Source organism: Crinia signifera, chromosome 3, assembly GCF_055691185.1.
Source record: "Crinia signifera chromosome 3, ASM5569118v1, whole genome shotgun sequence".
In the NCBI taxonomy this organism is placed as follows: Eukaryota; Metazoa; Chordata; class Amphibia; order Anura; family Myobatrachidae; genus Crinia; species Crinia signifera.
The window spans coordinates 326083591-326099852 of NC_139219.1; the positions used below are offsets into that span (position 1 = coordinate 326083591).

Genomic DNA, 16262 nt, shown 5'->3' on the forward strand with positions numbered 1-16262 from the left:
TGCTGTATTGGAAGACACCGGGGGCGTGTAGCGCTGGATTGGAAGACACCGGGGGCGTGTAGCGCTGGATTGGAAGACACTGGGGGCGTGTAGCGCTGTATTGGAAGACACTGGGGGCGTGTAGTGCTGTATTGGAAGACACTGGGGGCGTGTAGCGCTGTATTGGAAGACACTGGGGGCGTGTAGCGCTGTATTGGAAGACACTGGGGGGCGTGTAGCGTTGTATTGGAAGACACTGGGGGCGTGTAGCGCTGTATTGGAAGACACTGGGGGCGTGTAGCGCTGTATTGGAAGACACTGGGGGCGTGTAGCGCTGTATTGGAAGACACTGGGGGCGTGTAGCGCTGTATTGGAAGACACTGGGGGCGTGTAGCGCTGTATTGGAAGACACTGGGGGGCGTGTAGCGTTGTATTGGAAGACACTGGGGGCGTGTAGCGCTGTATTGGAAGACACTGGGGGCGTGTAGTGCTGTATTGGAAGACACTGGGGGCGTGTAGTGCTGTATTGGAAGACACTGGGGGCGTGTAGTGCTGTATTGGAAGACACTGGGGGCATGTATCGCTGTATTGGAAGACACTGGGGGCGTGTAGTGCTGTATTGGAAGACACCGGGGGCGGGTAATGCTGTATTGGAAGACACTGGGGGCGTGTAGTGCTGTATTGGAAGACACTGGGGGCGTGTAGCGCTGTATTGGAAGACACTGGGGGCGTGTAGCGCTGTATTGGAAGACACTGGGGGCGTGTCTTGCTGTATTGGAAGACACTGGGGGCGTGTAGCGCTGTATTGTAAGACACTGGGGGCGTGTAGCGCTGTATTGGAAGACACTGGGGGCGTGTAGCGCTGTATTGGAAGACACTGGGGGCGTGTAGCGCTGTATTGGAAGACACCGGGGGCGTGTAGTGCTGTATTGGAAGACACTGGGGGGGGTTTGAAGCTTAGTGCATCTGGCCAAATATCCTTTATATTAACCCTGTTGCTAAAGGGTAGATACTCAGTGGTTCATGTTCTAAGTCTTGGATACAGATACAATAGAAGGAGTTAAAGTTCCCCCTAACTGCCATGTTACAGGCTGCATTTGAAAAATGACAGTTATGGGGTGAATGGTTGGTACTTTATCTCTGTCCAAGACTTAGTACATAGACCCATAGTAATAGCTCGGAGAGACATTGGTGCCATGTACTGCAGCCTGCAGTGTTACATTCTGCATGGACAGGCGTTCCTGTAAAACTGGCATACGCTACTGAGGACCCCCTTTGCGGCATATAATGATGCAGTTGTGCCTCCCAAATGCAAAATGATCACTGGACATGATCTAGCAACTAGGGGATACATACCCCCCCCCCCACACACACACACACACACACACACATACACACACTTTCCTTCCCAGGTGGTGACGCTGGTGGTGATTTTTTATATAGCGCAGCAGATTCTGTTGCGCTTTACAATAGAACTACATGTGAGACTTCAGTTCATTCAACATATTTATTATCTATCACGCTGGAAACCGCCTGGAATTGACCCACTTCCGAGATACTCTCCATAATTCCTTATATATCTTTAGAAAATATCTCTGGGGTAATTGGTCAGCGAAAATGACACTAATAGGTGCAATTTCTTCTCTTCCTATAAACACGTCCCCTCCCTTCCCCCGACGCCTGGGCCATCATCTTGGATAATGAGACAGTCCCATCGTGTGCGGGAATTCTCATTCAGCGAAGTTCAAACCTCTTGGAAGATAAACAATTACCGGTCTGGTTGCAGCCTAATTGGTTATCCCGGCACCTGACCCCTGGGGTCTGCTGCTGTGTGTATGATCGCTGATGCAGCAATGCTTATATACCTCGTCCATATCCTGCAATGTTCTCTACTGTCTTCTTGTGGTCATTTGGTTCCTGTTTCTGTACTCTGTCATTGGGCGCTGCAGACCCTTGTGGCGCCATATAAATAAAGGATAATAACAATAATTGTTGTTAAAATAATAATAAAGTATAGACAATCGTGTCTAAATTATACCACTAGAATACTGCTCTGTCTGTCTCTCACTTAGGAGGTCATTCTGGTTGACCCACAAAGCTGAGAAATTCGTGGCTTTGCCGGTTATCCATACCTCCCAACAATCCTGATTACAGCGGGAATGTCCCGGTTTGCGGGGACATTCCTGCGTCCCTCCCGCAGCCAGCAGTGCATACTGACAGGCACACTTAGTACAGTGCATACTGACAGGCGCACATAGTACAGTGCATACTGACAGGCGCACATAGTACAGTACATGCTGACAGGAGCACATAGTACAGTGCATACTGACAGATGCACATAGTACAGTGCATACTGACAGGCGCACATAGTACATTACATAATGACTGGCGCACATAGTACAGTACATATTGACAGGCGCTCATAGTACAGTACATACTGACAGGCGCACATAGTACAGTGCATACTGACAGGCGCACATAGTACAGTACATGCTGACAGGTGCACATAGTACAGTACATGCTGACAGGTGCACATAGTACAGTACATGCTGACAGGTGCACATAGTACAGTACATGCTGACAGGCGCACATAGTGCAGTACATACTGACAGGCGCACATAGCACAGTACATGCTGACAGGCGCACATAGTACAGTACATGCTGACAGGCGCACATAGTATAGTACATGCTGACAGATGCACATAGTACAGTGCATACTGACAGGCGCACATAGTACAGTACATGCTGACAGGCGCTCATAGTACAGTACATACTGACAGATGCACATAGTACAGTGCATGCTGACAGGTGCACATAGTACAGTACATACTGACAGGCGCACATAGTACAGTACATACTGACAGGCGCACGTAGTACAGTACATGCTGACAGGAGCACATAGTACAGTACATGCTGACAGGCACACATAGTACAGTACTAACTGACAGGCGCATATAGTACAGTACATACTGACAGGCGCACTTAGTACAGTGCATACTGACAGGCGCTCATAGTACAGTACATACTGACAGGCGCACATAGTACAGTACATGCTGACAGGTGCACATAGTACAGTACATACTGACAGGCGCACATAGTACAGTGCATACTGACAGATGCACATAGTACAGTACATGCTGACAGGTGCACATAGTACAGTACATGCTGACAGGCGCACATAGTACAGTACATGCTGACAGGTGCACATAGTACAGTACATACTGACTGGCGCACATAGTACAGTACATACTGACAGATGCACATACAGGCACACATAGTACAGTGCATACTGACAGGCACACATAGTACAGTACATGCTGACAGGCACACATAGTACAGTGCATACTGACAGGCGCACATAGTACAGTACATGCTGACAGGTGCACATAGTACAGAACATACTGACAGGCGCACATAGTGCAGTACATACTGACAGGCGCACATAGTACAGTACATACTGACAGGCGCACATAGTACAGTACATGCTGACAGGAGCACATAGTACAGTACATACTGACAGGTGCACATAGTACAGTACTTGCTGACAAGTGCACATAGTACAGTACATGCTGACAGGTGCACATAGTACAGTACATACTGACAGGCGCACATAGTACAGTGCATACTGACAGCTGCACATAGTACAGTGCATACTGACAGGTGCACATAGTACAGTACATGCTGACAAGTGCACATAGTACAGTACATGCTGACAGGTGCACATAGTACAGTACATACTGACAGGTGCACATAGTACAGTACATACTGACAGGCGCACATAGTACAGTACATACTGACAGGCGCACATAGTACAGTGCATACTGACAGATGCACATAGTACAGTGCATACTGACAGGCGCACATAGTACAGTGCATACTGACAGGCGCACATAGTACAGTGCATACTGACAGGCGCACATAGTACAGTACATGCTGACGGGCGCACATAGTAAAGTACATGTTGACAGGCGCACATAGTGCAGTATTTACTGACAGGCGCACATAGTACAGTACATGCTGACAGGCGCAGATAGTACAGTACATACTGACAGGCGCACATAGTACAGTACATACTGACAGGCGCACATAGTACAGTGCATACTGACAGGCGCACATAGTACAGTGCATACTGACAGGCACACATAGTACAGTGCATACTGACAGGCACACATAGTACAGTGCATACTGACAGGCACACATAGTACAGTGCATACTGACAGGTGCACATAGTACAGTACATACTGACAGGTGCACATAGTACAGTACATACTGACAGGCGCACATAGTGCAGTACATACTGACAGGCGCACATAGTACAGTACATACTGACAGGCGCACATTGTACAGTACATACTGACAGGCGCACATAGTACAGTACATGCTGACAGGCGCACATAGTACAGTGCATACTGACAGGTGCACATAGTACAGTACATGCTGACAGGCGCACATAGCACAGTGCATACTGACAGGCGCACATAGCGCAGTACATGCTGACAGGCGCACATAGTACAGTACATGCTGACAGGTGCACATAGTACAGTACATACTGACAGGCGCACATAGTACAGTGCATACTGACAGGTGCACATAGTACAGTACATGCTGACAGGTGCACATAGTACAGTACATACTGACAGGCGCACATAGTACAGTGCATACTGACAGGTGCACATAGTACAGTACATGCTGACAGGTGCACATAGTACAGTACATACTGACAGGCGCACATAGTACAGTACATGCTGACAGGCGCACATAGTACAGTACATACTGACAGGCGCACATAGTACAGTGCATACTGACAGGCGCACATAGTACAGTGCATGCTGACAGGCGCACATAGTACAGTACATACTGACAGGTGCACATAGTACAGTACATACTGACAGGCGCACATAGTACAGTACATACTGACAGGCGCACATAGTACAGTACATGCTGACAGGCGCACATAGTACAGTACATACTGACAGGCGCACATAGTACAGTACATACTGACAGGCGCACATAGCGCAGTACATACTGACAGGCGCACATAGTACAGTACATACTGACAGGTGCACATAGTACAGTACATACTGACAGGTGCACATAGTACAGTACATACTGACAGGCGCACATAGTACAGTACATACTGACAGGCGCACATAGTACAGTGCATACTGACAGGCAAACATAGTACAGTGCATACTGACAGGCGCACATAGTACAGTGCATACTGACAGGCGCACATAGTACAGTGCATACTGACAGGCGCACATAGTACAGTACATACTGACAGGCGCACACAGTACAGTACATACTGACAGGCGCACATAGTTCAGTACATACTGACAGGTGCACATAGTACAGTACATAATGACAGGCGCACATAGTACAGTGCATAATGACAGGCGCACATAGTACAGTACATGCTGACAGGCGCACATAGCACAGTACATGCTGACAGGCGCACATAGTACAGTACATGCTGACAGGCGCAGATAGTACAGTACATACTCACTTGCGCAGATAGTACAGTACATACTGACTTGCGCACATAGTACAGTACATACTGACAGGCGCACATAGTACAGTACATTCTGACAGGCGCACATAGTACAGTACATGCTGACAGGCGCACATAGTACAGTATTTACTGACAGGCGCACGTAGTACAGTACATGCTGACAGGCGCAGATAGTACAGTACATACTGACAGGCACACATAGTACAGTACATACTGACAGGCACACATAGTACAGTACATACTGACAGGCGCACGTAGTACAGTACATGCTGACAGGCGCACGTAGTACAGTACATGCTGACAGGTGCAGATAGTACAGTACATACTGACAGGCGCACACAGTACAGTACATACTGACAGGCGCACATAGTACAGTACATGCTGACAGACGCACATAGTACAGTGCATACTGACAGACACACATAGTACAGTACATACTGACAGGCGCACGTAGTACAGTACATGCTGACAGGCGCACGTAGTACAGTACATGCTGACAGGCGCAGATAGTACAGTACATGCTGACAGGCGCAGATAGTACAGTACATACTGACAGGCGCAAATAGTACAGTACATACTGACAGGCGCACATAGTACAGTGCATACTGACAGATGCACATAGTACAGTGCATACTGACAGGCGCACATAGTACAGTGCATACTGACAGGCGCACATAGTACAGTACATACTGACAGGCGCACATAGTACAGTACATACTGACAGGCACACATAGTACAGTACATACTGACAGGCACACATAGTACAGTACATGCTGACAGGTGCACATAGTACAGTACATGCTGACGGGTGCACATAGTACAGTACATGCTGACAGGCGCACGTAGTACAGTACATGCTGACAGGCGCAGATAGTACAGTACATACTGACAGGCGCACATAGTACAGTGCATACTGACAGGCGCACATAGTACAGTGCATACTGACAGGCGCACATAGTACAGTGCATACTGACAGGCGCACATAGTACAGTGCATACTGACAGGCGCACATAGTACAGTACATGCTGACAGGCGCAGATAGTACAGTACATGCTGACAGGCGCAGATAGTACAGTACATGCTGACAGGCGCACATAGTACAGTGCATACTGACAGGCGCACATAGCGCAGTACATGCTGACAGGCGCACATAGTACAGTACATGCTGACAGGTGCACATAGTACAGTACATACTGACAGGCGCACATAGTACAGTGCATACTGACAGGTGCACATAGTACAGTACATGCTGACAGGTGCACATAGTACAGTACATACTGACAGGCGCACATAGTACAGTGCATACTGACAGGTGCACATAGTACAGTACATGCTGACAGGTGCACATAGTACAGTACATACTGACAGGCGCACATAGTACAGTACATGCTGACAGGCGCACATAGTACAGTACATACTGACAGGCGCACATAGTACAGTGCATACTGACAGGCGCACATAGTACAGTGCATGCTGACAGGCGCACATAGTACAGTACATACTGACAGGTGCACATAGTACAGTACATACTGACAGGCGCACATAGTACAGTACATACTGACAGGCGCACATAGTACAGTACATGCTGACAGGCGCACATAGTACAGTACATACTGACAGGCGCACATAGTACAGTACATACTGACAGGCGCACATAGCGCAGTACATACTGACAGGCGCACATAGTACAGTACATACTGACAGGTGCACATAGTACAGTACATACTGACAGGTGCACATAGTACAGTACATACTGACAGGCGCACATAGTACAGTACATACTGACAGGCGCACATAGTACAGTGCATACTGACAGGCAAACATAGTACAGTACATACTGACAGGCGCACATAGTACAGTACATACTGACAGGCGCACATAGCGCAGTACATACTGACAGGCGCACATAGTACAGTACATACTGACAGGTGCACATAGTACAGTACATACTGACAGGTGCACATAGTACAGTACATACTGACAGGCGCACATAGTACAGTACATACTGACAGGCGCACATAGTACAGTGCATACTGACAGGCAAACATAGTACAGTGCATACTGACAGGCGCACATAGTACAGTGCATACTGACAGGCGCACATAGTACAGTGCATACTGACAGGCGCACATAGTACAGTACATACTGACAGGCGCACACAGTACAGTACATACTGACAGGCGCACATAGTTCAGTACATACTGACAGGTGCACATAGTACAGTACATAATGACAGGCGCACATAGTACAGTGCATAATGACAGGCGCACATAGTACAGTACATGCTGACAGGCGCACATAGCACAGTACATGCTGACAGGCGCACATAGTACAGTACATGCTGACAGGCGCAGATAGTACAGTACATACTCACTTGCGCAGATAGTACAGTACATACTGACTTGCGCACATAGTACAGTACATACTGACAGGCGCACATAGTACAGTACATTCTGACAGGCGCACATAGTACAGTACATGCTGACAGGCGCACATAGTACAGTATTTACTGACAGGCGCACGTAGTACAGTACATGCTGACAGGCGCAGATAGTACAGTACATACTGACAGGCACACATAGTACAGTACATACTGACAGGCACACATAGTACAGTACATACTGACAGGCGCACGTAGTACAGTACATGCTGACAGGCGCACGTAGTACAGTACATGCTGACAGGTGCAGATAGTACAGTACATACTGACAGGCGCACACAGTACAGTACATACTGACAGGCGCACATAGTACAGTACATGCTGACAGGTGCACATAGTACAGTACATGCTGACGGGTGCACATAGTACAGTACATGCTGACAGGCGCACGTAGTACAGTACATGCTGACAGGCGCAGATAGTACAGTACATACTGACAGGCGCACATAGTACAGTGCATACTGACAGGCGCACATAGTACAGTGCATACTGACAGGCGCACATAGTACAGTGCATACTGACAGGCGCACATAGTACAGTGCATACTGACAGGCGCACATAGTACAGTACATGCTGACAGGCGCAGATAGTACAGTACATGCTGACAGGCGCAGATAGTACAGTACATGCTGACAGGCGCACATAGTACAGTGCATACTGACAGGCGCACATAGTACAGTGCATACTGACAGGCGCACATAGTACAGTACATACTGACAGGCGCACATAGTACAGTGCATACTGACAGGCGCACATAGTACAGTGCATACTGACAGGCGCACATAGTACAGTACATACTGACAGGCGCACATAGTACAGTACATGCTGACAGGCGCACATAGTGCAGTACATACTGACAGGCGCACGTAGTACAGTACATGTTGACAGGCGCAGATAGTACAGTACATACTGACAGGCGCACATAGTACAGTACATACTGACAGGCGCACATAGTACAGTACATACTGACAGGCGCACATAGTACAGTACATACTGACAGGCGCACATAGTACAGTACATACTGACAGGCGCACATAGTGCAGTGCATACTGACAGGCGCACATAGTACAGTACATACTGACAGGCGCACATAGTACAGTACATACTGACAGGCGCACATAGTGCAGTACATACTGACAGGCGCACGTAGTACAGTACATGTTGACAGGAGCAGATAGTGCAGTACATACTGACAGGCGCACATAGTACAGTACATACTGACAGGCGCACATAGTACAGTGCATACTGACAGGCGCACATAGTACAGTACATACTGACAGGCGCACATAGTACAGTACATACTGACTTGCGCACAATAGAATTTTCATGTTATGTTACAGATTAAATCATTTGCAACATTTTACTTTTCATTTTAGCCGAGTCGTCCGAAGTACAAGGCCTCAGCACCGGGGAACCTCCTGTCACCTCTGCAGTTCCAGGTAAGCGCACAGCGCTGTGGGCGGTGTCTACGGCAGAGATTGGCCCCCGACTAATGAATCGTATTTATGTATTAACATTTATTCACAAATGTTGTTGTCTTATTATCACAGTGCGTGATGCAAAATGTATTCATTTTAACTTAATGCTGTCTATATATTATATACCATGGCAATAGGATTAAAGAGATTATATTGGTTGATTTTTTTAAGTTAAATAAAACCCTAAAATGAGCAGAATATTATTATCATTCCTTTGGGGCAATTGCAGTGCTTTTGGTTCACCAGGCAAACCAAAAACCACACTTAAGTTATTGAATCAAAATGCTCTAGACCCCAACACAACTGTGTCAGTCTAGATTGGATCTTACGTCCTCCGCTTCACAATGTGCGATATATATGTCGGGCTACCTACTGGCGTTAGACTATCGGCACAGCAGGTAGTAAACGGGTGGTAATTCCCCTGTACCCCTAAATACAGACATAAATTCATATGTCATAACTAGGTGATTCATCGCGCCCTACGGGCGCTCTTCACACCGTCGTAAGGGGCTGCGCCCCCTTAATTTGTGAACATTTGCATATGAGAAAGATGGTTAGAATTGTATGAAAAATGGCCTGTATTGCAACTTGAGTTATAGGTGAAATGTGTTAAATAGAGAGCATATGATGTGGAAGGGGGTGTGTATTGTTTTGTTTAATTAAAAAGCGGTTACAGAGTAAGATGTACATTGATAGTGTGGATGGTACAGTGACATTTGTGGGTGTGGGGGGGCTGTGTGTGGATGTTGTTTAGGTGTGTGTGTGCAATAGTATAGTAGGGTGTTTCTGAGTCAGCGGCTCCCCACTGGCAGAGGTCACGACACAGGAAAACAGGAGGCTGGGTAGTGATAGGGGTGTGTGGGCATAAGGGGGACTAAAGAGGAGGGTGGGAGATACTGTGCAGCTTCTGCCAGTGGGTGAGGGTCCAGCGTGGCAGTACAGGATGGTGGCCCTTAGTCAGTGTCTCCTCCTACTGGGTGGGAGTTCGGGTGCATGAGAGCAGGAGGCTGGGCTTATGAGGCATGATAGGGGCATGTGGGCAAAACAGCGTCAGCGACTCCCCAGTGATGGAAGTTACGGTTCAGGAGAGCAGAAAGCTGGGTAATGATAGGGGTGTGTGAGTATACGGGGGACTAAAGAGGGGCTTAGGGGTGCCGTGAATTGCGGGAGGGGCGCGGGGGGTGCCGTGACTCAAGGGAGGGGGGGCGCAGGTGTCGGCGAATCGCTGGAGAGGGTCCGCAAAGCGTGGGAGGGGGCGTGAATTGCGCGAGGGGGGTTGCGAATCGCGGGAGAGTGGTGCGCGGGGGGTCCGTGAATTGCGGGAGAGGGGGGCACGGGGCGCGATGAATCACCTAGTTGTTTATATATTCTTGTAGAAGGATGGTAGGATGTTGCTGTCATTCAGAATGCATTTACATAAACAGTAATAGTAGCAGGAAAAGGTCTGACTTAAAACACCTACAGTAAAACAGAACAGGTGTTATATATTATACAAAGAATTGGTTGATGATGTGTAGGTTGACGTGCACATAGTTCATAGTTGTCACTGGAAAAAAATTGCTACAAGAAAAAATCAACACAGAAAGTTCAACACATGTAAATGTTGACATAAGTGTGGCACTTCATCGGTGTCCATGTCGACACATGAGAATGAATATGAAAACATTCCAAAAAAGAAAAATAAATGTTCAAAAACTCATGTCAACCTTTTTCATTGTCGACCATAGCCGTGCCAGTGTTTTGCATGTGCCATTTAATCCTGGGGTTGCCGTGAATCGCACGCGGGGGTGGGGGGGGAGGAGGAGGTGAGGGGTGTCCGCGAATCACGGGAGGAGGGGTCGTGGGTGGATGCCGTGAATTGCGGGAGGGGGGGGGGTCGCGGGGGGTGTGGGTGCCGCGAATTGTAGGAGGGGGGGCGCGGAGGGTTGCAGTGAATCGCGGGAGGGTGGGTCGCGGGGGCGGGTGGTTGCCGCAATGACAGGAGGGGGGGTCAGGGGTGGGGAATCGCGGTAGGGGGGGTCGTGGGGGGCACCGTGAACCGTGGGAGGGGGGGCCCGGCGTGAATCATGGGAGGGGGGGTCGCGGGGAGCCGCGAATCGCAGGAGGGGGGGGGTGTCACGGGGTGGGGCTGCGAATCGCGGGAGTCACCGGGGGTGCCACGAATTGCGGGGGGGGGGTGCTGCAAATCGCGGGAGGGGGGTCGCGGGGGGTGCCGCAAATCGCCACAAGAAAAAATCAACACAGAAAGTTCAACACATGTAAATGTTGACATAAGTGTCCATGTCGACACATGAGAATGAATATGAAAACATTCAAAAAAAGAAAAATAAATCTTCAAAAACTCATGTCAACCTTTTTCATTGTCGACCATAGCCGTGCCAGTGTTTTGCATGTGCCATTTAATCCTGGGGTTGCCATGAATCGCGGCGGTGGGGGGGGAGGGAGGAGGTGAGGGGTGTCCGCGAATCATGGGAGGAGGGGTCATGGGTGGATGCCGTGAATTGCGGAAGGGGTGGTCGCGGGGGGGGGGGTGGGTGCCGCGAATTGTGGGAGGGGGGGCGCGGGGGGTTGCAGTGAATCGTGGGAGGGTGGGTCGCGGGGGCGGGGGGTTGCCGCAATGACAGGAGGGGGGGGGTCAGGGGTGGGGAATCGCGGTAGGGGGGGTCGTGGGGGGCACCGTGAACCGCGGGAGGGGGGGCCCGGGGGATTGGCGCGAATCGTGGGAGGGGGGGTCGCAGGGTGCCGCGAATTGCAGGAGGGGGGGGTGTCATGGGGTGGGGCCACGAATCGCGGGAGTCACCGGGGGTGCCGCGAATTGCGGGGGGTGTGCTGTATATCGCGGGAGGGGGGTCGCGGGGGGTGCCGCGAATCGCCACAAGAAAAAATCAACACAGAAAGGTCAACACATGTAAATGTTGACATAAGTGTGGCACTTCATTGGTGTCCATTTCGACACATGAGAATGAATATGAAAACATTGAAAAAGTGAAAAATAAATCTTGTCAACCTTTTTCATTGTCGACCATAGCCATGTCAGTGTTTTGCATGTGCCATTTAATCGTGGGGATGCCGTGAATGGGGGGGGGGGGGGGGGGAGGGAGGGAGGGAGGTGCATACCCAACATGACCCTCTCCAGGAGGGACACATTGCTCTGTTTCTGGACTTTCTTCATAATTTATGGATTACCATCACCTGTGCTTAAACACCTTTCTTATCAATTACCCTGTTTAAAAGAGGTGATGACAATCATAAATTAAGATGGAAGTCCACAACCCAGCGTTACAGCTCCAGACACACTTTGAGTGACAGATGTAGCCAAATATATAAGAGATAAGCAGGTGTCGTATCTATCCCCACTGCCTGCTATTCCTGAATGTTCAAAGGTTCATGGAGTTTAGGGATTCCGCCTAATTCCTGATTCCCTTCACCGGAGCCCACCCCTCTTTTTCTGCCCCTGCCCAGGAACTCCCTAACAATGATCTTCCATAGGCAAACATGGTTGAGAAATTCTAGAGCATGTTTTGTTAATGCCAGTGGGTAAGGGGCCTAGAGGAGCGATAAACCCCCAACACTGTACCTATGGCGTAATGAGGCAATAATTTGTTTTTACGTTCTACTAATATATATATTTTCATTATTCATTCAATACAAATGACTTCTTCCTTTCCCTTTGGACGAATGATACATAAAGGCTGCTTCTTTGCAGAGCCAGCTGTTAGAGAACGCCTCGCTGGCGCAGACCGAATATATATCTGAAAATAATAAGTCAGCTAGAAAGTGAAGTAAATTAGCATGAAATAGTTTTTGTACTCCCCCCCCCCCCCAGCATCAGGCTCAGGCCTGGCGTAATACTGTCCCGGCCACGCTGGGAACCTCGCAGATAGCAGGACGGACGCTGATTTGTGTCTCCGTTCCTGCTGTTCAGCAGAAAGTATGTAATTCACAATCAGAAATGTGCGCTGACAATGTGACTGCGAGCATGGCATCTAGCGATAAGCCGGCCGGGGCTGGAGACATTCCCAGAGGAAAGGGAAAATATTATCTGCCTGCGTCAGCTGAGGTATGGGGTCTGGATCATAAAGGGAATTTCTAATGAGTTCCCTCCAGCCTGAATGCCTGCAGCACCCTGCAGTCCACGGGGTCACTGAATGTCATATATTATCAAATAACATTAAGGGAAAGCCTGGGTCTGGGAAGGTGGAGGAAGGGTGGACAGGTGATGCCAGTGATGGAATTTATAACTATGCTGAATATCGGAGACATTATGGGAACAATTGCATTGGGGGCTATGTGTGCAGAGGTCCTTGGGGACATTGATACGAAGGCACTCTTCAACCAGTCTTCAGGAAAATGGCCTCCAGTGCCATTTCCCCAGTAATTTCTTCAGTGGCGGCCACAAGCTAAGTATATTTAATTATAGATGTACTACTGGTCCTTCTCGCTGTCTATAGACCTGCGCAGTGATGGTTGGGGGAACATCACTCCGAATTGAATTGCCCTCTGTAGCGGATATATACTGTGGAGTCTATCCAATGTGTGTCCATGTCTAAGTGTGAAGAAAAGCACTGATGCTTCCATGCCGGGTTGCTTTTGCTAAGTACCACGGAAAACATGTGCCTGCCGCTCTCGCTTCCTCCCCGCTTTCCCGTTGTCTGCAACTACCAACGCTGCTAATTCTGTGTGTTTGTGTCTGTGCCTCGCACCCTTCCCGCACAGGTGCCCCAGAGTCTGTGCGCCAGCACGCCCACGCTCTGTAGCCCAACAGAGTACCAATCTCCAATCGACTCCTCGCACAGCCCTCCGCTCCAGCGGCACAACGTCTTCAAGCGTCGCAGTATGCGGGTAAGGCTTGCATGCTTTGCTTTACTATACATTGCCAGTACGTATTTTACGTGTGTGGTTGGCTGGGGTGTTGGTCAAAGGGGGCGCTTCTGTATTTTAACCTCTATCCATTTCTCGGAAGGAAGAGGATTTCGTGAAGCCCAACAGTAAGGAGGAGGCTCGGAAACTGTGGGAGAAGGAGCGGGCGAAGATGTTACAGGTCATAAACCACCAGCAACAGCAGATGATGGAGGACAACAAGTGGCTGAAGCACGAGGAGAGGTGCCTCGTCAATACACTCAAGGTGAGGAGGAGTAGCAGCATTACATACAGGACATGCTGTCCTACCAGGGTGTCGTACTCATCACCTCTTACATTGCAGTCAGGCACCTTACTCCTGCAGCTATTTGCAACATCACATGCACTGCCCATCTGGACAAGGTCTATACCTTACACCTATGCATAGGGATGAGCTCAGTACGTCCAAGAACAGAGGGCCATTAACTCCATGCAGATGATGGCTGAAATCAATGTACAGGCAAGGTCGTTGTATCCCCCGCTATTCCATTCCATCATACTATTTCACAGGACTCAACAGTTTGCAGCCACCTATTCTTATGGTGGGAGGTTTAGGAAATGTTTTACAGGTAATAAAATGGAGAGAGATAAAGAACCAGACAAACAGCTCCTAACTGCTATGTTACAGGCTGTGCTCAAACAATGACAGTGGGGGGCTGATTGGCAGGTACATCATGAACAATGACACACTAAGGGCCACATGGTCCGGGGCTGAAAATTAGTGAGAAGTAGAGGGGGTGTAGCAGCCGCTGCGTCCTGCGCACTGACCGTGCCACATTGCCAGGCCTAGGGAAGTATAAGTAGGCCGTGCGGCTGCTTAATCAGGTGGCTGGGCTTGTCCCGTTCCTTAAATACTCCTGCTCCCCAGTGATCTGGATTGTTCCTCTGTATGTCAGGCTAAGCACTGCGGTGCAGGCATGAGCAGAGTGACGGGTAATTGGTTCTTTGCAGAGCGTGGAATATTGAATTATCACGCTGTAATGTAGCGCAGGGAGCGGCGCTCTGCAAACCGAGGGAACAGCTTTCAGAATCTCTGCTCCCCGCAGACCCGGCTGATTGCAGAGGTGAATATTTAATATATAGAGGTCGGCGGTGCCCGGGAACGGGGCTGTATTATGTATGATTAAGGTCCAGTGCAGTACAAGTCATTACACAGGAGCTGATTGTGCCCAGAATACCAACGGGGCGCGAGACGAGGCAGAACTGTAAATGAGGACGTCTCTGCTCACCCATGCATGGAATGATTCTTCCTATCCTACTAAATGGCAGAAGTACCAGTCAGCCTGCTCATAACTGCCATTTTTGCCAAACCCAGTCCGTAGTGTGACAGTTAGGAGCCGATTGGATGGTATGGCACACTGGGGTAGATGTATGAAGCCGTGATAAGTGAGGAGAAGTGAGCCGGAGTAGAAGTGGCTCATGGTAACCAATCAGCACTGAAGTAACACCTGTCATTTGCATAATATAAAATGATACAGAGCAGCTGATTGGCTGCCATGGGCAACTCCTCCTCTGCCTCGCTCCTCCCCCCTTATCACTGCTTCATACATCTGCCCCTTAGTCTCTCTCCACGGCTTACTAGTACACCTGCCCCTGCCCTGAGCAGTCATGTCCGTCAGTAGCTGAATGTGATCTGCAGAGCATCGCACCACGCTTTACTTACAGGCAGAATGTCGCGCCCAACCTGCGCTCACTGCAGAATCATTTCTGTGTAACAGGAGAATTGTATTTTTCCTCTAGGATCCAAAGCACCAAGTAGATGACAATCCCTTGGAATTGGTAAGTATTCACCTGGAATATATACATTTGTTCTAGACGTGTTTTACGTATAAACATAATAGATATGCAGTATAGCGGGTCAGTACTAAATCTATATGGTGACCACATGTCCCAGCATTCCTAGCTTCATCTTGAGTTTTCCAACTTTCCCATAATGCATTTGACAGAAACATAA

At 49.0% G+C, this 16262-nt stretch overlaps 1 protein-coding gene across 1 annotated transcript in view; it reads left to right on the forward strand.

Moving 5' to 3' along the window:
• The window catches only part of PTK2B (protein tyrosine kinase 2 beta), a 109787-nt gene that overhangs the window by 85342 nt on the left and 8183 nt on the right, over positions 1-16262 (forward strand). The window contains exons 21-24 of the mRNA XM_083175056.1: positions 9308-9370; positions 14126-14251; positions 14373-14534; positions 16049-16087. Coding sequence (XP_083031182.1) covers positions 9308-9370; positions 14126-14251; positions 14373-14534; positions 16049-16087 — 390 coding nt within the window. The remainder of the gene's footprint in view (positions 1-9307; positions 9371-14125; positions 14252-14372; positions 14535-16048; positions 16088-16262) is intronic.